Source organism: Pseudorca crassidens, chromosome 5 (genome assembly GCF_039906515.1).
Source record: "Pseudorca crassidens isolate mPseCra1 chromosome 5, mPseCra1.hap1, whole genome shotgun sequence".
NCBI classification, from domain to species: Eukaryota; Metazoa; Chordata; class Mammalia; order Artiodactyla; family Delphinidae; genus Pseudorca; species Pseudorca crassidens.
Window position 1 is genome coordinate 65370987 of NC_090300.1, and position 23306 is coordinate 65394292.

At 36.2% G+C, this 23306-nt stretch overlaps 1 protein-coding gene across 10 annotated transcripts in view; it reads left to right on the forward strand.

The window, feature by feature from the left end:
• Positions 1-23306, forward strand: part of ATP11B (ATPase phospholipid transporting 11B (putative)) — a 138036-nt gene that overhangs the window by 24656 nt on the left and 90074 nt on the right. For 9 of the 10 annotated variants that reach the window (XR_010943597.1, XM_067738157.1, XM_067738158.1 and 6 more), the window contains exons 3-8: positions 4732-4821; positions 6475-6555; positions 11699-11806; positions 11992-12120; positions 12747-12850; positions 21529-21576. Coding sequence is in view for 9 of the 10 variants with exons in the window: in XM_067738157.1 (XP_067594258.1) it covers positions 4732-4821; positions 6475-6555; positions 11699-11806; positions 11992-12120; positions 12747-12850; positions 21529-21576 (560 nt within the window). In the remaining variant the exon portion in view is untranslated. The remainder of the gene's footprint in view (positions 1-4731; positions 4822-6474; positions 6556-11698; positions 11807-11991; positions 12121-12746; positions 12851-21528; positions 21577-23306) is intronic. The other variant, XM_067738164.1, reaches the window with a different exon arrangement.

The window sequence follows — 23306 nt, forward strand, 5'->3', positions numbered from 1 at the left end:
AAAAAAGTTTTTAAAACACTGGGTATAATTTATATACAATAAAATTCACTAATTTTAAGTGTATAATTTGATAAGTTTTGACAAATGTGTAACATGTGACCGCTGTCATCAAGATACAGAATATATTTGTCACTCCAGAAAGTTAGTAACCAGTCCCCCTCCTCCTCACCTTTAGCACTAGCAGCTGATCTGCTTTCTTTAACTATAGTTTTGTCTTTTCCAGAATGTCATATGAATACAATCATACAGTAGGAGTCTTTTGTGTCTGACTTCTTTTCACTTAACACAGTACTCTTGAGATTCATCCTTGTTGTTGCAAGTATCAGTTTCATTAGTTCATTTCCTTTTTAGTGCATAGTTTAGCTGTCAGCCTAGGTTTGGATAGTTTATGTCCTGAATTTGGGTAATTTTCCTTGCATGGTTTCGCGATCAGTATTTTCCCATCAATTTCCAGCCACTTTTCTAGCCCTGAACTCTAAATCTCTGTGATATTTTGTTGATAAGGGGGTAGTTTTCCCCCACTGTTTGGCTGCTCTAGCTGTGAGAGTTGGATATTATCTCCAGAGTAAGAAGCCATAGTTTATCATTCATATTCCTTCCATTTGTAATTTTTTTGAAATTAAACTCTCTTCCAGTTTCTGTCTATATTTTGGACATGTTCCAGAATTTTAAATAGTTTGTTTTAATCTAGTTTTCATAATTCTTATCTGCTAGGAGTTCACAGTCTGCCAATACTGGAAGCTGAGTGTCCTGGAGAACTTCTGAGATTAACTATCTTTATGACTTTTCATATGCAGCAGTATGAAGTTTAATGTTTTTGACCACAGTTTCAAAAATGTAGATATTTAAATAAACATTGCCCTTTTTTCACACATTTGGAGACTTTCTCATTATTCCCTTATTACTTCCTTATTATTCCATTACCACTTTTTTAAACTTCCAAACCAGATTACCTGCTATTCCATGAATTCATGTTGAACTTCCCTACCACTGTGCCTTTGCTATGATTTTGTATTGATAACTGCAGTTTTTTAAAAGTAGGTTATTTTTTTGCAGAGAATGTATATTTCATGTTTTTGACCACAATTTCAAGAATGTAGATATTTATATAGACAGTGTCTTTTTTTTTTCCTGACCACAAATGAGGCTGGCTTCTCACTGTTCCCTTTTTACTACCTTTCTACTCCCCTATTATTTCCCTAAACTCCTTTCAGACTGTATATCTTCTATACCACAAAGCCACGATCAACTTCCCTCCTCGCTGCCTTTGTTCATTCTGTCTTTCCTTCCTGAAATGTTCTCCCTCTGTTTGCCCCCTATTTTCAGCCTGCTGAGTGTTCCTCTCTTAAAGCCTGTGTCAAATGTGACCTCCTTCATTAAATTTTTCTTTCTAATTGACTTCTTGAATTGCCTTCCCATTGAATTCTTTGTCTATTCCTTCTTTTACTTTATCTTTGAATATAGCTATTGATATATTGTTCTTAATCTACTCTATTTAAATTAAACTTCTTCTCTTTGTTCCTCTTATAGTGTGTCTTACACATTGTAGATGCATGATATGTCTTTAATTTAATTTGCTATAGTAACTTCCTTATCTTAAATTTAAATTTCCTTGCAATATACCCTGAGAAAACCATAATTCAAAAAGAGTCTTGTACCACAGTGTTCATTGCAGCTCTGTTTACACTAGCCAGGACATGGAAGCAACCTAAGTGTCCACTGACAGATGAATGGGTAAAGAAGATGTGGCACATATATACAGTGGAATATTACTCAGCCATAAAAAGAAACGAAACTGAGTTATTTGTAGTGAGGTGGATGGACCTAGAGTCTGTCATACAGAGTGAAGTAAGTCAGAGAAAAACAAATACCGTATGCTAACACATATATACGGAATCTAAAAAAAAAAATGTGGTTCTGAAGAACCTAGGGACAGGACAGGAATAAAGACGCAGACGTAGAGAATGGACTTGTGGACACGGGGAGGGGGAAGGGTAAGCTGGGACGAAGTGAGAGAGTGGCATGGACATATATACTCTACCAAATGTAAAATAGATAGCTAATGGGAAGGAGCCACATAGCACATGGAGATCAGCTCTATGCTTTGTGTCCATCTAGAGGGGTGGGATAGGGAGGGTGGGAGGGAGACACAAGAGGGAGGGGATATGGGGATACATGTATATGTATAGCTGATTCACTTTGTTATACAGCAGAAACTAACACACTATTGTAAAGCAATTATACTCCAGTAAAGACGTTAAAAAAAAAATTTCCTTGCAGAAGGTTTAATTTTATAACCATGTTTTTGTTTTCTTACTAATGTCAGACCTTAGGAGGAAAAAAAGTCAATGATAAAGTTGTATACATAGCTATAGAGAAGGTATACTTCTAGTTCATTTTTCTTGACTGTTATTACATAATAATTAAAATAATTTTAAAGCATAATGAATTATTTTTCTTAGAAGTTTTTTCACGTGTCTTAATATTATTCTACTAGAGTGCCTCCTCTATGTGTGACAGGACAAATGCAGAATTTAGACTTATTCAATCTATTAATGTTTGTATTTCAGAAAACCCGAAAACAATAATTCCTAACATTTGTAAGCTAGCTTTCTTAAGAAATTTTTATGTATTCTCACTTTTTCCATTGTATTATTGAGCTAGCCAAAGAGAGCATCCTGAAACCAATTAATTTACTTTATTACCAACTTATATAGTTGCTCTTTTCAAGATTCTGAAAGATAAAATATATTGTCACTATTATATAGATTGATGTAAACATAGAACATCGTCAAGTTAATTCCTATAAAGTTTTATACATTTGATCTGGTGCTGAGGAAGTTGCATGGAAATACTATGACCCCTGTAGGGACAACTGCCTTTTTACCCCAGTGAAGATCAACTGGCAATGGTTTGACCCAGAATTACCACCTCATATGCACACATTGAGCACTGACTTCTGGTTCCAGGAAGTCTCTACCTCTCTTCTCTCTAGAGCCTTGAACATAGTTCCCAATCCCAGATTCTAGAGCCACTGGTGCTACCACTACCACAGGTAAATATGTTTCAGGTATCCCAGATTAGAACTGAAAATATAATTTCACCTAAGAAAGGAAGGTGTTAGGCATTGTACTATTCTTTATATACCCTTGGGTCAAATAGGCTTTTGTGGGCTCTTCTTGGAACCTAACCGTATTTATAAAATTGTTCATATGTGAAAGGATGTTTGAGGTCTTAAAAAACTGATTAAGGGAATTTCCTGGCGGTCCAGTGGTTAGGATTCCTCTCTTACTGCCAAGGGCGCAGGTTCAATCCTAGTCAGGGAACTAAGATCCTGCAAGCCACACAGCGCAGCCCAAAAAAAAAAGAAAAAATACTGATTAAGAAGCAAATTTCTGACGTACCAAAATTCAGAAATTAGAACTGTCTTTCATTGCACCAAAGAAAATCTTGAATTGGTCAGTGGTTGAATTGACCAATGGTTATTGGTCAGTCGTTGAATTGACCAATGGTTATTGCCTGACATCAGGAGAATTATCTGGAAAAAAAATTCTTTTTCCAAGCATATTTATTTACTTATCTATTCTGCTAAAGTTTTTATCTCTAGCTGTGTGCTCTAGTGTAACTGCAATAGAGCAGTAAATAAAACAATGTCTCTAGGGATCTTAGATTCTACTGAGAGAATGGACATAGGGTAAAGTAACAGTGCTGTGAAGTGTTTCCCTGTTTCATGCATAAAGTTGTGTTGTGAATAGTGAGTGGCACAAGTAAAATTTGTACGATATTACCCTGCCCCCATAATATAGCATTATAGGCTTATAAACTGATGAATAATACAACAACAGACACACAGCAGTTAATATGAGCCAGGGTCTGTTGTAAGTGCTTCATAAATATATTAGCTCATTTAATTTTTATAACAACCCTATACAGTATGATTGTTATTATTGTCCTCATTTTATAGAGGCACAAAGTGAAGTACAAAGAGATTAGGTCCAAGGTCACTAAATGACCTTGGATTAGGATTTAGGCCACAGCAGTTTAACCCTTTACCATCTATGTTCGTAACCATTATACTCTGCTGTCTTTAAAAATTGACACTGTGACAGACTTTCATATCCTTTATGAGATTTTCTTGATGGTTATACCAGTGATCACTTACCTAAAGTAATTTTTAATCTTTTTCACATTCTAGTTTATTTTTCCATATCCCATGCTTAATGGAATAACTGAATAATTATACCATTGCCTCTATTTCTGAATAAATAAAATATAAAATAAATATAATATAAATTTAATAAAATTTAAAATAAATTGAATCCAGTGTTAGCATTTCTATCAACTCTTAATTCATCTTCAGCATTAGGTTCAGTCTTGTGTAACCAAAAACCAAAATCAGTTATTAAAATATTATTTTAGATCTGCCATCTCCAACTTCTAAAAAACTAAGAATTTAATAGCAAAATTGATGGGTTCCAGTTTATCTCATTTTTAAAAATTATACTAAAATTGCCAATAAATAGTAAAAGACAGAAAAAAAATAGAATAAAAGCCCTGAAACTCTAAAAACCAGATAGTTTTTGTAGCATTGAGAGTTACATGAATTTGTCTAAGGGCTTAGTAAATCTGATACTACTTTTCTTGTTATTATATGTGTATAGTATATATTATTTTAAAATATTAACTTATTGATCTTTTTTTTTCTTTTTTTTTTCCTTTGTTTTTTTTTAGTATACTGTGTGGAATTTTGTTCCAAAAAATTTATTTGAACAATTCAGAAGAGTGGCAAACTTTTATTTTCTTATTATATTTTTGGTTCAGGTAAGCTTTATCACTTCATAAATTGTTAAGTTTGTAGACATGGGTTCTAAAAATATATCTTCAGGGAAAAGTTATATTGCATTCTAAATCATTTGACTGTGGGACCATTTTTTTTTTTGCAGAGCTTCCCCATTGTATTCACTGAATACAATGATTTAAACCACATCAAGATGTCTGAAAAATAGCCAGTGAATTTTAAGATTAATTGTATTTTGTTTTATCACTGATTGCTATGGTGCTGATAATCATAATCAAAGCCAAGAAAATAACATCATCCTTTCAGATGTTCTGCCTCGGACATAAATATTTTGGCTTTTAATATACAGCACATGTTTTTGGCACATTTCTGCCTATGGAACCATCTTTGTACAAAGTAAATCTTTCTTTGGCTTTTCTTTTTTTTAATTTAAATTTTACTTTTATTTAAAAATTTTTTTAATTATAATTTTTAAGAATCCCCGTGAATATTGATTTTTCTCCAGGAGACTGTTTTCTTAACCTAAATCTATGTTCATTATAAGCTTTTTGACAGTTTCTTGATTTTCACATTGTGCTTTTTTTCCTAATGTCAAAATATCAAGAGAACAGCTTATGAAACTTGAGTATAAATCAGGATTTAAAATAAGTGTCATTTTCTTTTAAAGAGGTTATTCTTTTCTGATAATACCTTGGCAGTGTATTCCAGTGTGGCATTGAATTTTTGTATAAACTCTGAACTTTTCTCTCCATAGAACCTGGGCTTTCAAAAGAAAAAAACTTGTGAAGTAGTCACTGTAAAGCTTGAGGAAACTTTTTTTTTAAATCGCTTTGCTTCATGAACAGAAAAGGAACTTCTGATTTTTTTTCATCAATAGAACTTCAGCTTGGTTTAGTTGGAAAAATGAGAAATTTATACTTACTATGTCCATGTAACATGCATTTGTGAAATTACTAGCTAAGATAAGGAATTCAGCTTGTGTGTGGAGTAGAACAAATTTAATTGGCCTACCCAGAGTAAAGGAATATTAATAAATCGTTAGACCCATGTTCTAAATAACCAGATATAATTACTACAAATATTTCTTTTCCAGCAGTTTATTGAAACCTCAGTTGTATGATTTAGATAATTGCAGCAGCATTTTCCAAGTTGTACCCTTCTGGCTCCGCTAGGTGTAACAAAATCACTTGTAGAAAGAAACCCTTTCCCTAGTCCCATTTCTTGTTTTCTCTCCCTAAGTGGTGAGTTTATGCTGGATCCCAGGGTAAAAACTGACAGACTTTACAGCGTTTCTCAGGATGGGCAAAGAAATGTGAACTGAGATTCTGAGCAGCTATAGCTCCCCTCCAAGGCAAATACCGAGGAAGACCTTAAGTACTCTGTGTTAAGAAAGCAGAGACTGAGTCCACCCTAGCAGTATTTGTGGGTATGCAATAGATTTAGGTATTCTGCTAACCCCATATAAAAGCCATCAAAGTGAACTTGTGAAACTGTGAACTAAACTACACTCACTGCATAGTCTCTCTCTCATGTTATTTTTTCATCTGGACCATGATACATGTTTTGTATAATGTTTTCAGATTTCCCAATAATTATGAGATTCTAGATGTTATTACAGTATACACAATATGTGTACAATATAAAATATACTCTGCCTTCTCTGTTTTTTAATCCAGCTTATGATTGATACACCTACCAGTCCAATTACCAGTGGACTCCCGTTATTCTTTGTGATAACAGTAACAGCCATAAAGCAGGTATGAAATACTTCATATTGTTATTTTTCTCCCAAGTCATTCAGAAGTTGCTTAATATTTCCACTCCAAAGTAAGATTTATTGTTGTGAAAATAATTTTCATAACAAGAAATTTATTTGATTCTGCCTATGGTAAAATTAAACTGAATTAAGCCATCCTTATCAGGTACCTGGTGACTGATGGGATGATTACAATTGTTAAAATATGTCGTTCCTTTGATACACCTAGGGAGCATCCAAAAACAAGCATTTTATATGTACAAACCAATTCATATATGAAACAGATTAATTATTATAATCATCTTTGCAGAGTTTGGTCGTATTTAAAGGAAATACAGTTCAAAGGGGATATGTTTATAAGGAGCAGAACATGTACTTCTGGCACGAACATTTCTGAATAAGAATTGTACAGTGCTTTCCTACGTTTTACAACTTCCTCTGGTGAGGTCGATTTTTATGTAAAATAGTATTCTAGGGGAAATAGCTTCAACCAGATCTTGAATTGATATTAAAATGTAGGTATATTGGGCTTCCCTGGTGGCGCAGTGGTTGACAGTCCGCCTGCCGATGCAGGGAACGCGGGTTCGTGCCCCGGTCTGGGAAGATCCCACGTGCCACGGAGCGGCTGGGCCTGTGAGCCATGGCCGCTGAGCCTGCGCGTCCGGAGCCTGTGCTCCGCAACGGGAGAGGCCACAACAGTGAGAGGCCCGCGTACCGCTAAAAAAAAAAAAAAAAAAAAAAGTAGGTATAGAAGAACAGTATTATTGGATAAACATGACAAGTAAGAAGTTTAAAAATTCCTAGAAATGACATGTTTATATACTACCACTTCTCAAAATATCTTTGAGAAGATACTGGGCCAGAGGCTCAATTATACAGAACTGAACCCTTCCTCCTGAAAGGGAGTTAATTTGAATTTTCTTGTGTCAGTATGATAAATATTCATTATATAAGATTTAGGGATAAGGTGGAAATTGACATGGAAACAAAATTGGAAAACATTTTATAATTCTGAGATGTAGTATATTTATTACTTACATGATATGGGTATGGGGAGTCTGTAGATTAACAGTTGCATTATTTATCTAGTGTGTCAGAATATCATGCTACCGTTCTAAGTTTGATTTCCCTATATTCAGTGTTCTGTTGGAGATGAGAATTCGTGTAAGTCAGTAAGCATCCATATCACTTAATGCATATTTACTTGGCTTTGTAGATGTCATTTATTTTATCAAAGTAACACACATTTGTCCCTTGGACCTCTTTTCTATATATAGTTTCCTTTTTGGTGATTTCTTCCAATCTAGTGGCTTAAGGTACCATTTATATGTTGATGGGTCTCAAATTTACATGTATCCTGAAACTATGCTCTGAACTCCAGACACACATATACAACTCTTTGTGCTTGGAAATACAACTGTTTCCACTTGGATATCTTAGGCTTTTCCTGACCTCTGTGTCACTCTCTTCTTTCCTGCTCTGGTCTTTTTGCTTCATATCATTTTTGCTTACCTATGGTTCTATTGAATAAATGCTTGTTTATTAGTTTGTCTGTCATCTTCATTTGAATGTTTCGTTCTATGAGGGCAGAGACTTTGTTTTATATTACTAGTTTATTACCAGTGACCAGAACAAGGCTGTGCACATATTTGGCCTTCAATAAATATTTGTTTGATAGGTGAATAAATGAATGAATGAATCTCTTGAATATTTTTAAGGCAATGTTAAATGTAATACTTCTTGCCCTGGTTTATACTTTAATATGAATGAAGTTGTTAGATTTTTTTTTTTAACTTCTTCCAGCTATATTTGCAAATTGTGTTCTCTTTAGTTGTGTAATGCAAGATATAGTGCTCTGGTAAATATCATAATCTTTGTCCTGTATGAGCTTAAAACATATGAAGTAGAGAAGGTAAGACCAAATACAAAAATAATTATAGTTTAATAAGATCATAGAAAGAGCCAGTGAGCTGTAGGTATTCAGAGAAAGGGTGGAACACTTCATCTGGATAATCAAGGAAGGCTTCATGGAAGAAATATTAGAGATGAGACTTTGGAATATGGATAAAATGATAGTTGGTAAAGAAGGTGAGATAGAAACAAACAACTTGAGCAAAGGCTTAAATGGAAGAAAAGGCAAGACTTATTTTAGGGAATGACATATCTGACTAATGTTTGACCCTGTGTAGGAATGTACTAAAAGATAACATACTGGAAATGGATGTTGGTACTAAATTAAAGAGGCTGGAAGACTCTTTGAGAGTTGTCAGGAGGGGTTTGAACAGGATAGTGAATTAAAACAGTGTTTTGGAAAGCTTAATCTGGCAGTGACATGTAGGATGAATTATAGTTTGTGAACTTGTGTTTAAAAAGATTTTAACTGTATGCCTCCCCAACTGTTTAGAGTTGTTGCTGATATATATTTGGATTTTGGGAGACAAGTGTATCTACACAAAAGAATAATAGTAAGCAAGATATGAAAGGTAATTAGGAATGTAAGAACAACAGAGTCTGAAGAATCAAGGGAAACAACATTTTCCAGGGTAGGAAACATCAAGAAATGGTCTCTAGAGTTTTCAATTGAAAAATCAGAAATTATGTTAGCACTTGAAATCCCTGCACTATAAAATCGCTGTGTAACTGCTAAAAACAAAGCAAAACAAAACAGATTTTTAAAAAATCAAAATAAAACCCTAAGTAAATCTGCTTATGACTGCTCTTGTGAAAAAGCAGTCTATTTTGTATCATAGATTGTATGTAATGATACTTTTTCATTTGTACTTGTAAGCCAAAGATTTCTAATACATTTTTGTTTTAGTTTAAATTTGTCAATGGAAGTAAATGGAATGATAACTTCAGAAAAAGATAATTTTAAAGTTATTGCTTTATTGATGTCATCTGACTATAAAAGTATGCTTTTTGACAGTTTCAGGAAAGGTATTTTGACTCTCAATTAAATTTCTCTAAAATTGACATACCACATCTTAAATTGAGCCAGCATAATTTGTGTCTTAAAAATGCTTTCCCAAAAGGATTCTCCCTGAAAAACATAGACCTTCAGAGCAATCTTTAGTATTTGTTTTATATTTTATAATGTTGTAATAGTTTTAGGTAATAGATGCACATATTTTTTAAAAATGGAAACAGTATAAAATAACATATAGGGACTTCCCTGGTGGTCCAGCAGTTTAGACTGTGTGCACCCAATGCAGGGGGCCTGGGTTCAGTCCCTGGTCAGGGGACTAGATCCCACATGCCACAACTAAAGATCCTGCATGCTGCAACGAAGATCCCACATGCCGCAACTAAGACCCAGCACAGCCAAATAATTTTTTTTTAACATCTGTATTGGAGTATAATTGCTTTACAATGGTGTGTTAGTTTCTGCTTTATAATGAAGTGAATCAGCTATACATATACATATATCCCCATATCTCCTCCTCCTTGTGTCTCCCTCCCTCCCACCCTCCCTATCCCACCCCTCTACTCTAGGTGGTCACAAAGCACCGAACTGCTTTTTACTTTTGGTAGTGTATATATGTCCATGCCACTCTCTCACTTCGTCCCAGCTTACCCTTCCCCCTCCCTGTGTCCTCAAGTCCATTCTCTATGTCTGCGTCTTTATTCCTGTCCTCCCCTTAGGTTCTTCAGAACCTTTTTTTTTAATTTCTTTTTTTAGATTCCACATGTATGTAGCATACGGTATTTGTTTTTTTCTTCCTGACTTACTTCACTCTGTATGGCAGACTCTAGGTCCATCCACCTCACTACCAATAACTCAATTTCATTTTTTTATGGTTGAGTACTATTCCATTGTATATATGTGCCACATCTTCTTTATCCATTCATCCGTCAATGGACAGTTAGGTTGCTTCCATGTCCTGGCTATTGTAAACCAAATAAATAAATTAATTAATTAAATAACATATAGTAAAAGTCTCTTATGCTCCTATCCCTTAGTCTCCTAGTTCTCCTCCCCTGAGGGAGCCATTATTTGTACATTAGTCCAGGTATCTATACAAAGTGTTCACATTAGTAAGCATATATTTTTCACAAATGATAGCATAGACTACAACACATTCTGTACCTTACTTTTATCACTTAATGTTACTTCTTAGATATCATTCCATTATCTATACTTGTGCTATACCTCTGAGTGCTTGAATTTTCTCTAAAATAGCATAAGTCTTTTCCAGTGGATAAGGCTCCACGCTCCCAATGCAGGGGCCCTGGTTTTGATCCCTGGTCAGGGAACTAGATACCACATGCATGCCACAACTAAGGAGCTAGTGAGCCACAACTAAGGAGCCCACAAGCCACAACTAAGGAGCCCTCCTGCCACAACTAAGACTCAGTGCAAGCAAATAAAAAATAAATATTTTTTAAAAATTACCACTCTTTAACATTTAATCAAAGGATTCTTTGTGAAATGCTTATGTTTCCCCTTTTTTATATAAATTTATTTATTTATTTTTAGCTGCATTGGGTCTTTGTTGCTGTGCGCAGGCTTTCTCTAGTTGCGGTGAGCGGGGGCTACTCTTCGTTGCAGAGCGTGGGCTTCTCATTGAGGTGACTTCTCTTGTTGCAGAGCACAGGCTCTAGGTGCACAGGCTTCCGCAATTGTGGCTCGTGGGCTCAGTAGTTGTGGCTCGCGGGCTGTAGAGTGCAGGCTCAGTAGTTGTGGCACACGGGGTTAGTTGCTCCACGGCATGTGGGATCTTCCCAGACCAGGGCTTGAACCCGTGTCCCCTGCATTGGCAGGCAGATTCTTAACCACTGCACCACCAGGGAAGTCCCTAAATTTCAGAACTTTTTGAAGACACAGGGATAGAAGAAATCTGGTAATGAGAAAGTGAACGGTGCAAAAAAAGCCCATTAAGGTGACATAGAAGGAGCCTCCTGTAAGGAAACTGAGGAGGAGTAATTAGAGAGATAGTATGAAAACCAGGAACATGTATGTGATGAAAACCAAGAGAAAAGAGTGTTTCTGGTAGTGATGAATGTCAAATACCTGAGTCAGGTAGCCTAACATAATTCTAATGAATGAAATGTTTGGGGGAAATTTTTATGTTTCTTTTTCTCATTTGATAAAAAGTATCTTCTAATACTAAGAGGGGCATTTTTTATTCTTTTGATGTTTACAGGGATATGAAGATTGGTTAAGACATAACTCAGATAATGAAGTAAATGGAGCTCCTGTTTATGTTGTTCGAAGTGGTGGCCTTGTAAAAACTAGATCAAAAAACATTCGGGTATGCACTTAGTAAATAATAGAAATCAATAATATTTTGAAATCACAAATTCTCTGATTGTTTTAGTTAAAAGTCTGCTTTCCTACATTAAAATATTATGATAGACCACTTGTTTAGAACTCAATAAAATTTAGTCTTTGCCTTTTAAAATCTGTATATCCACTTTTCCCCAAAATTCTTCATAGGTGGGTGATATTGTTCGAGTAGCCAAAGATGAAATTTTCCCTGCAGATTTGGTGCTTCTGTCCTCAGATCGACTTGATGGTTCTTGTCACGTTACAACTGCTAGCTTGGATGGAGAAACTAACCTGAAGGTTTGTACATGCTTATGTTTGAGTGTCGCTCTTGGTGAACAAAATGTCTTTGGATTATAGTAATACTTTCCTTTGGTTAAGGTAATAAAGTTTGACCTGATAAAGGAGAAGTGTTTTAAATTACTGAAACTTTTTAAAAGTTAAGTTTTTTTTAAAGAAATAATGTTATTATACATTTACTTCAAGGGGAGCCTCACATAATTTAGTCAAGTTTAAGAAAAGCGAAAAGTGTTTTTAGGAAAAAAATAATCTTCTAATACATTGGTGCTTTTTTAGATACGGGACACATTTACATTTTTCTCAGTTTTCAAAGTATTAATACAATCAAGGATTTTATTTGATACACTTTTTTCCCCCTATTAAATTTTTTATAATAAACTTAGAGCAGTAATGATTGTTAACACAGACTTAAATTTCCTGGTATGCAAATGTCCTCTGTAGACAGGTAATCACAGTAGCTCCTTTTACTACTTGTTATTTTACATTCTTCTTTCTCTTCTGCCATCTAGCTAAGTGATCTCAGCTACAGAATGCTGTGATTTCATATGTAAAAGAGGTTTGAAATAAATCTTATCTAAAGTTCCATGTAGATCTCAAAACTGTGATTTAATTTTTCTTTTTTTCAGACCCATGTGGCAGTTCCAGAAACAGCAGTATTACAGACAGTTGCCAATTTGGACACTCTTATAGCTGTGATAGAATGTCAGCAACCAGAAGCAGACTTGTACAGGTATGGTGTGATAATCACCATGCTCATTTTAAGTTCTGTTTACAGATTTCATTTTTACAATGATAAACGTGCACTGAGGTAGTTAGCTAATTGACATTATTGGGGGGAGCAAGGTGGGAGATCAGTTAAAGGGGAAAAAAGCTAAAAGCAGAATTTGCCAGAATTCTAAGCCAAAGTATTAATTCAAAAGCCATGCTTTTAGTCACATGTTCTTTCCTATTACCTTCTACTTTGGTATGAATTGGCTTTATAACAATAGCAATAAACTTTATAACTATAATAGTAGTTACAACAGAAATAAGATTATTTCCTTAGAAGAAAATAATCTAATGGTGTGCGTGTGTGAGTGCGTGTGTATATATGTGCTCCATGAAGGCAAGGGCCATGTCTTTATGTTCAATAGGAACTAACTACTTTTAACATTACAATTTACTAAATATTAATACAGTGTAAGTCATCTTTCAGTGAGTGCTGTGCTAATTATTGTGGTCTATGGAATGGAAACAACTTTTTATTATTAAAGACTTCCATGAGAAACTACTCATTTTTACTCAATAACTGGTGATAGAATATAAATTATAACCACATTGTAAAAATTACCCTCAGCTTCTTGTCATATTCTCCATCTCCATTTGTTGGTTGAAATGTTTTAAAATCTTATCACTAGTCATTGGATTTTTCAGATGTCTTACATATCTTTATTCTGGATCCATATATTTATAATGGAGTTTTCTCTATGTGATATTATAAAAATCTTGCATTTTCATCAAAGTCAAATATGGATACAATATGGAGTTTTCCAATTAACTGTAAAAATTTGGACTTCTATGCTTTAAGAGCATTTAAATTATAAGATAGATTTAACTGTGAAGAATTTAGTACTTTAAGAGTTCTCTATTGCTGTTATTTCCAAGTCTCAGACAAGGGTGAATTATTAAAAGATTAGTATTAAAAACTGGAAAATGATGCAGCATTAAGAAAGCATAAGATTAATATGAGATCAAATGTAACTAATGCTTTCGTGGGTGGTTTTACGTTATTTGGAAAATGGGGAGAAAGTTTAAAAATACTTCTGTTAAATAAGAAATAATTCACTGTTGAATATAAGGTACTCCTCTTTATTTTCTCTTTTCCTCTTCCTTACTGAAAGTATATGGGTTTTTTTAAAATACAAATGTAATTACTACAGAAGACTTTTGTAATAGAAAAATAACTCATAATTAATTATGCCACTACTTTAAAATTTTTATTGCTGTTTTTATTCATTCATTCAACAAATTATTGTTGAGCACCTTTGTGCTCATTATGATAAGTGATAAATAAGATTAATAAGCACAGTTTCCATCCTTGAGGAACTCACAGCTGTAAAGATATTTTATATATCTCTAACTGTATTTTTTCAGTTTACTGTACCATACTATATGCTATTTATAAGGGAAATATTGATGTTTAAAATTTTTAATGTCTAAGTAGGAGGAATGGTTAAATGGCTTTATGGTATAGATGTAAGATGAATTAGGTAGGTAATAAAAATGATGCTTTCAAAGAATTTAATGACATAGCAACATACTGAAATACAATGTTGAATAAAATGTTATAGAGCTGTAGTCTCATATCCCAATTATATAAAAAGAAATATGTATGTATGTGTATTTGATAGGTAGTTAGGTAGTTAGATAGAAAAAATAAATAGGTATAGAGAGAAAGAAAAACCTAGAGGAATTACATGTCAGGATGTTAGTACTTATTTCTTGGTGGTACGATTTCAGCTGCTTTTTAATCACCTTTTTTGTTCTCCATATTTTCTAATATTTCTTGAAAGAATATGGATTGCCCTTGTGGTTTTTTTAAAGTATTTTCCATCTTACTACACAGTATTCTTAATGATCTTTTTTAATGGCTGCATAATAGTCTAAGTAAACGTACTAGAACCTAACGGTTCCCCAGTCTTTCCATACTTAACTCTTCCATTGTTTTGCTATTAGAAGTATTGCATGACACCTTATTACATATAAGTTCACCAACTCAGAATCCAGTAGTAAGATAGTTCATCATTCCCTCCTCTTTGATACAACTTGTTCACTTGGCTTCCAAGACATCTCCCTCTCTTGATTTTCCTCTTACTTCAGTAGTCCCTCCTTCTCAATCTCTTTGGCTGATTTCTCCTCTTCTCTATGACTTCTTGATGTTAGAGTGCCCCAGGACTATCCTCAGTCCTCTTCCCTCCTCTACCTATACCTTTCATTATCTGAACTCACTCTTTGTGATCTCATCCTGGCTGATGGCTTTCAAAACCATCTATATGCTGATGACTCCAAATTTATATCTCAATCCCAGATTTCTTCCCTAGTCTTCAGATTCTTATATCCAACTTCCTGTTCCGCAATTCCACTTGGATATTTAGTAAAAAATATCAAATTAATCACGTTGAAAACTGAATTCCTGATCTTTCCTCCAGAAGTTTTTATGCTAACGGCCATTCCCATTTCAGCTAATGACAGTCCATCTTTTCAGTTGTTCCGGCCAGAAATCTTGGAGTCAGCCATGACTCCTTCATCCCCTCTCTGCTCACCTCTTCTCACCTTCTCTGCCACATCTCATCCCAATCCATCAGAATATCATATTGGTTTACTTTCAAAATACATCCAAAACCTGACCATCTTTCACCCCCTTCTCTGCTACTCAATTGATCCAAACCAGCATTATCTTCTGCTTGGATTACTGCTATCAAAGGCTTCCTTACTGGTTTTTCTGCTTTTACTCTTCTTTCCCTTGCAGTCTGTCTGTTCTCACAAAAGCAGCCAGAGTCATCCTTTTAAAATGTAAGTCAGATCATAGCATTCCTCTGCCCAAACCTTACAATGGCTTTTCTGTCTCACTCATATCTTTATAATGATCTAACTGATTGCCTCCATCCCCAACTGATCTCTGATCTAATTTTTGACCCTTCTCCCTCGTGCCTCACCCTCGAGCTACACTGGCCTCCTTATTTTCCCTTGAAAATGCCATATCCACTTCTACCTTTTCACTAGCTGTTCTTTATCTAACTCCTTTACCACCTTCTAGTCTTCGCTTAAAATCACCTCTTCAGTGAGGCCTACTTTGACTATTTAATACTGTGACTTAATCCTTCTTACCCTCTCCTGCTTTTTTTTAATAGCACATAATACCTTCTAGTATGCTATGTAATGTACTTATTTATTATGTTTGTTGCTTATTATCTCCTTCTCCAACTAAATTGTAAACTCAAGGACAGACATCTTTGTGTGTTTTGTTCACTGATGTATCCCAAGCACCTAGAACAGATCTGGCATATAGGAGGCCTTACTACATGTTTGTTGACAGTTGAAAAGAATAAATATCTTTATGGACTTAATTTTATGCACTTAAGTTTTTCCTTTTATTGAATTCTGTGATATATGCAACTAAGATTTGTGTGTGTTACAATTCACTTAACTATTGAATTGAAATACCTAGAACAGAATAGACACTCAATAAATATCTGTTGAATGAGTAAATGAATGATAAGAGTTCCACAGTATTACTTAATCAAAGGATTTGAGAACATTTTTATTGCCCATTTATTCATCATATATTGAGTGCCTCCAATAACTGAGGCATAGTGCTAGATACTGGGAATGCAGCAGTAAGGAAACAGTGATAGCTCCTGACTCCTAGAGTTAATAATCTAATACTAGATTATTCCCTAAGAACAGACAGAGCTGCAAAAGTGGAATTATTAGATTAAAACCCTAATCGAATTTGGCCTTTATTAAACCTACTGACACATTACTTTCCAAAAACATTGGATTAATTTTTATTGCTATGAGCTAAGTATAAGTTTATGAGGCTTATTATTGTTTCAAAATGTTACAAGTATTAAGTTTTGTTTTTCGTGCTTTTTAAAATTTATTTATTTATTTTTGGCTGTGTTGGGGCTTCGTTGCTGTGCGCGGGCTTTCTCTAGTTGCAGTGAGTGCAGGCTGCTCTTCGTTGCAGTGTGTGGGCTTCTCATTACGATGGCTTCTCTTGTTGCGAAGCACAGGCCCTAGGTGCACAGGCTTCAGTAGTTGTGGCGCACAGGCTTAGTTGCTCTGCAGCATGTGGGATCTTCCTGGACCAGGGCTCAAACCCGTGTCCCCTGCATTGGCAGGCAGATTCTTAACCACTGTGCCACCAGGGAAGTCCCTAGTATTAAGTATTATAGTTTTAAAATTTTTGCTGATTTTGTAGATAATAGTTTTATAGTTTTAAAACTAGTTTTAATTTATTGTTTTACTAAAAAGGCTGAGCAGGGAGTTCCCCGGCAGTCCAGCGGTTAGGACTCGGCGCTTTCACTCCCGGGGTCTGAGTTCAGTCGCTGGTTGGGGAACTAAGATCCTGCAAGCCATGCAGCACGGCCAAGAAAAAAAAGGAAGGAAAGAAAAAAAAGAAAAGCTGAACATTTTTCTGTGTTTATTAACTTTTCTCCTTTGGATATTGTCAGTTCCTTCCTAGTTACCTATTAGTTAACAGTGGTTACATTATTTCCCTTTTTATTTTTCTTTAAATAAATTTATTTACTTACTTAATTTTGGCTGTATTGGGTCTTTGTTGCTGCACACGGGCTTTTCTCTAGTTGCGGCGAGCGAGGGCTATTCTTCGTTGTGGTGCACGGGCTTCTCATTGTGGTGGCTTCTCTTGTTGCAGAGCACGGGCTCTAGGTGCACGGGCTTCAGTAGTTGTGGCTGGCGGGCTCTAGAGCACAGGCTCAGTAGTTGTGGCCCACAGGCTCTAGAGCGTAGGCTCAGTAGTTGTGGTGCACGGGCTAAGTTGCTCTGCCGCATGTGGAATCTTCCCGGACCAGGGCTCAAACCCTTGTCCCCTGCATTGGCAAGTAGATTCTTAACCACTGCACCACCAGGGAAGTCCACATTATTTCCTTTTAGAAAACTTTAACAGCTTATTGAGGAGAGGCTAGAGTACGGTTAAGAAATTATCTCTGCCCAACCACTGGAAGAAATAAAAACTAGGAGAGTCTTCTGTTTAGGTACAGCCTCTAGCAGGTGCCTATTTCACAGTATTCTCCATAGTCTCTTTCCTTGGCTCCTTTGCTCTTTTTGTTCTTTTTTTTTAATTCTATTCTCTTTATTTTTTGTAGACTCCAACTCATCAGTTCTACTTCTGGGAATTTTTCCTAACAAAATAATGATATTCTGCTTTTAGAAATATATCTTGGGCTTCCCTGGTTGCGCAATGGTTGAGAGTCTGCCTGCTGATGCAGGGGACACGGGTTCGTGCCCCAGTCTGGGAAGATCCCACATGCCGCGGAGCGGCTAGGCCCTTGAGCCATGGCCGCTGAGCCTGCGCGTCCAGATCCTGTGCTCCGTAACGGGAGAGGCCACAACAGTGAGAGGCCCACATACTGCAAAAAAAAAAAAAAAAAAAAAAAAGATATCTTAATGCAAATGTGAAAAGATATGTACACTGGCTTGTTTGGGGCTGTATTGTTTAGACTATCCATAAGTTGGGAAAAAACCTAAGCTTCTGTCAGTAGTGAATTACTTAAATAAATTATGCAGTGACCCCAAAATACAATGCTATGTGTGGCCATTAAAAGTAATGATGTGGATCTGTTTTTTTTTTTTTTTTTTTGCGGTACACGGGCCTCTCACTGTTGTGGCCTCTCCCGTTGCGGAGCGCAGGCTCAGCGGCCATGGCTCACGGGCCTAACCGCTCCGCGGCATGTGGGGTCTTCCCGGACCGGGGCACGAACCCATGTCCCCTGCATCAGCAGGCGGACTCTCAACCACTGCGCCACCAGGGAAGCCCTGGATCTGTATTTTTCACAGGACATGTTAAGTGGGGAGAAAATATTACCAACAGTATTTATGATATGATCCCATTTTTGTTTTTAAGATACATACATATTTATATGTGCATGGAAAAAAAGCCTGGAAAACATACCTCAAAATATTAATAATGTTTTATTTGAGTAGTGGGGTTACTGATGATTGTTGTTTCCTTTTTGTCGTCTTTTTACATCGTCTGAATCATTTTATAAAGTATGTGTATTTGAGTGTATTCAGTCTTTATAATCAGTAAAGAATAATAAAGCTCTTTTCCATTTTGAAACAAATCATAGTGTGGGTTTGGAGAAAGGACTATGGAAAGTGCAGAATGAGTTAATCCAGCATGGTACTGGCATGAACAAATACAAGAAGTGCTTTTGAATCAAGGATAACGGGACAGATAAAATGAAGGAGAACAGGTCTCTTGTTGCCATTTGGCTCAGGAAAATCGAAAGACTGACCACACATTATCTCTGAACAGGGTCTAGGAGTCACCAGCTGAATTGGCTCTTTGAATCTAAATCCAAAGTTTGAGGCTCAAACCAGAGCTACATAAAATTCCGTTAAGTAGAGATAATTAAAAATCAGTACTTCCCTGGCGGTCCAGTGGTTAAGACTCCATGCTTTCACTGCAGGGGGCATGGGTTCGATCCCTGGTTGGGGAACTAAGATCCCGCATGCCACGCGGCACAGCAAAAAAAAAAAAAAAAAAAAAAAAAGCAGGGCTTCCCTGGTGGCACAGTGCCGACGCAGGGGACACAGGTTCGTGCCCCGGTCTGGGAAGATCCCACATGCTGCGGAGCGGCTAGGTCCGTGAGCCATGGCCGCTGAGCCTGCGTGTCCGGAGCCTGTGCTCCGCAACGGGAGAGACCACAACAGTGAGAGGCCTGCGTACCGCAAAAAAAAAAAAAAAAAAAAAAAGCAGTGCTTCTCCCTGATACAGGAGGCTGAAGGAAGAAGAAGTAAGAGATTAGCAAGAAATAATGAATCCAAAGTCTACAAGGGGTGAAGCATCTGTAACCTGGAAACAGGAGGGATAACAGGGGACATTTGGAAAGTCATGCTTAATACTTCTTTGCATAGTTAAATGATTAACGTGAGGCTCTGCCCAGAATTTGCTTCAACTCAGAATTTACCTCACTATTATAGAAAGTAATTTTTCACTTGAGTTGACTTTGTGCTATGGAGCTGTTTTGGTAGTGGACATTGGAACTAAAAGGCCAGGCTATGAAAATTCATTACAACAACAGGCCACTCACTCTAAATTTCAGGAAACCAAAAGTTAAAGAAGCTCTGGAGGTCACTAATAGTTTTTTTACTTACTACTCTACCCTCCACACGTAATTCACACATAGTAGTTTGCTCAGTGAATATTTGTTGGATAAATGAGTGCATGAATAAGTATGTGAATGAGTGAATGAATGATTCTGGTTACCGGAGTCTTTATTTAGTAAACTGTGATAAAAACGTATGAGCATTCATTGTTGGCTAAATAATATATGCATCTCTGTGTAGCAATTATAAAGTCTCATCATGACCAAACTGATAATCATAATAATATATTACATTTGCATTGCCATTTTGAAAACATTTTTTCATTCATTAGTTTGCTTATAGCTGGAGTAGAGATGGCAAGAATTTTTTTTTTTTTTTAAAGACAATACTTTCTTGTCACCATTTGGAACACCTGGCGCCCCCAGCCTGCTCTTAATCATCAGAATACTTAATTTATAGTCAAATGTCAAGTCATCTTTGAGCCTGTGTCCTTATCCCCAGCCAGGAGCCTGTGTCCTCTATCCCCAGGCCCAACGTATTCCTTGAGTGTCAGAGTTGTGGGTAACTGCATAAAAGCTACAGTATCCCACCTTAGAAGGGCGCAGAGATGGGACGGAGAGGGCAGAGTGGCAAGTTGAAGAAAGCCATAGGCAAAGTCCAATCAGTAGTCATTAGAGGGCAAGAAAAGCCCAGGATGTCAGTAATCACAGGGGAAAGGAAATGTTGAGTACAAAATCTGAAGGAGAATGAAGGGTGGGAGAGGCCTGAGCCCAGAGGCAGTCTTGATCCAGAAGAGGTCAGCCTGAGTCAGGAACCCTGGAGGCTGTGAAGCAAAGGGCAGTGGATTAGGGGACTCAGACATCACAGAAGAGTTCGACAAGCTGGTACCCATTGGAGAAGGTGACAACACTGCCCATGACATGTAGCAGCAGCAGGAGCAGAGTGAGGTTTCTCTAATGCATGGGCCCAAAGACTTTAAGTAGCAAGTTGACGAGGGTCATGTACAGAACGCTGCCAGCAGCCCCATGTAGACATAGTACAGGATCCCCAAGTCTAGATGCAGGCCAAGAATTGGGCAGAAGGCTTGGGTACCAAAAAGGTCGTGTTGCCAAAGTTGGCGAAATAGACCATGAGGAGAAGTAGTGTGAGGCAGCTGTGGGCAGCAGCAGCAGCTTATAGCGCCAGTGCAGATTCAGTACATCATCTGCGAAGCCCAGGAAGATTATGCAGCAGATGGCAAGGAGCACACTTCATAGTGAGGGAAGGCTTTACACTGCTCCTCCACAAAACAGTTCAGGAAAGGGAAAGGGGTGAAGCAGAAGAGGATGGTAAGACAAACAGCACCCCTGATCGCTCCCTGGGACTCTAAGAATATTAATTTTTTAAAGCTTAATGACTGATTTACCTTTGTAATTTCTAACATGAATATTGGACCATTCATATATGCAAAAGGTTGGTTTTGTTTCGTATCTAAGAATAGTGCCAGAACTGTCTTAAAATTTTCCACCCATTGATGTCATAAGTAATGTATCATTCATTAGTTTTTTTGTAACATAGTGAATTCTTTGATAGATTCATGGGACGAATGATAATAACTCAACAAATGGAAGAAATTGTAAGGTAAGAATAAATTTGTATTATCCAATCGCTTATAAGTGAGAATTGTTTGGGGGAGGGACTAAAATCAAGTATATCCATATCAAGTATATCCATATCCCATATCATGGGAAAGGGTTAATTTAAAAACATTTAGCATTTCGTCTTCTAGTAATTTCTAGCAGCAGCAGATGAGATGAGGATGAAGCAAATGCCAGGAAATGACATCAAAAACATTTAGTAAGATTATTTGTGTACTCATATTTCTTTGTCTGATATATTGGGTAGTAACATAAAGGAATCATAGTGGTCCCTATCCAGATCCTTACACATCTAAACGTACCACCACATAAGTCTCTAATACAAAAAATGTCTTATGTAATGTTTAACAAATAAAAATATTATGGTCTTCTTCACTTCAAGATCATTCCTTACAAACTAGAGTATTTATTGGCCAGTAACTTCTTATATACTCTTCTGATTGGTTATTTGGTTGGTTGGTTGTTTTGATTTGTTTTCCCTCAATATTCAGGTTAATTTCTGGTACCTACATGAAAGGCTTTGGCTCATTTCAAAGATTTTCTGATAGGGTGAGATTACATTGTTACTCATGACCACAAAGCTGAATTTAGAAAAAACCTTGGAATCAGCCCTTGAACTTCTAGTTAACTTAGCACTCCACCTCTTTTCTGGAGACGTTCAATTTATACTGACTGCATGAAATAAGTCACTGACATAAAGAGTTGAGAATTTTTAAAAATGAAATCCTCAAGACAAGCTACCAAAAATATGCATCAGCATGGATTCACACTTTTAATAAAAGTCAACACAGGAGCACGTTCAATAAACTGTAACAAGGTCTTTTTAAGTGTAGGACCCCTGCTGAATAACAGTGACTGGGTTTTATTTTGATTTCTACAGTGACATATTGGGATGCATGTGTGGATACGTAGTATGGATTGCATTAAGATATTGTGGCTGGTAAAGGAAAAGATCAATTATGTTACCTTAGCAGGTAGAATGGTTTTTTTAAAAAAAAAGAGCCATGTTCTTTGCTAAAGCAACCAGAGTGAACTGATGAATTATCTTTTAATTTGAAGCTTTCTATCATTATATCCCAATTTTATATGCCAACATGAGCTCAAAGTTTTTCTATTCATTGCTGGAACCAAAACCAAGTAGAAAAGAGCTATAATATGGCTCCTGAATAATTGATTTTGGAATATCCATTCAGGGTGCTCCAGATACGACTATATAATAAAACCATACTTGTTAACCATAGCCCAAACACCTGGCCCCCCACCGACTGTGTTCATTGGATTATTTTTTTTTTACAGTGTTTAGGTTTGCAGACCTCTTCAGAATTGGTTCAGATTCTGTTTGATTTGGATAACTGTGTATGTATATTTCAGAAAAGCCTTATGATAAGGAATATCAACAAAATCAAGGCTTTTTTACTTATCCATACCAGAGTCTTATCATTTGCTATCACTAAGAAAATACAATTTTCCTTTCTAGTTATTTCTTCTCGTTTTATATCTCCTTTATGGAGAGAAATTCAAACAGCAAGAAGACCTGTGCTCCAAGAAGTATGCAATGCAAGTAGTCAAGTTGTAGTGTTGATCTTGCCTAGAAAAAGTACTAACTCACTTACTATGTTATCTTCTATAACCTAGTATAATTTTAATTGTGCAGAACTCATGCAGTTATATACAAATCATACTACAATTTATGTTTATTTTGCATTTTATTCT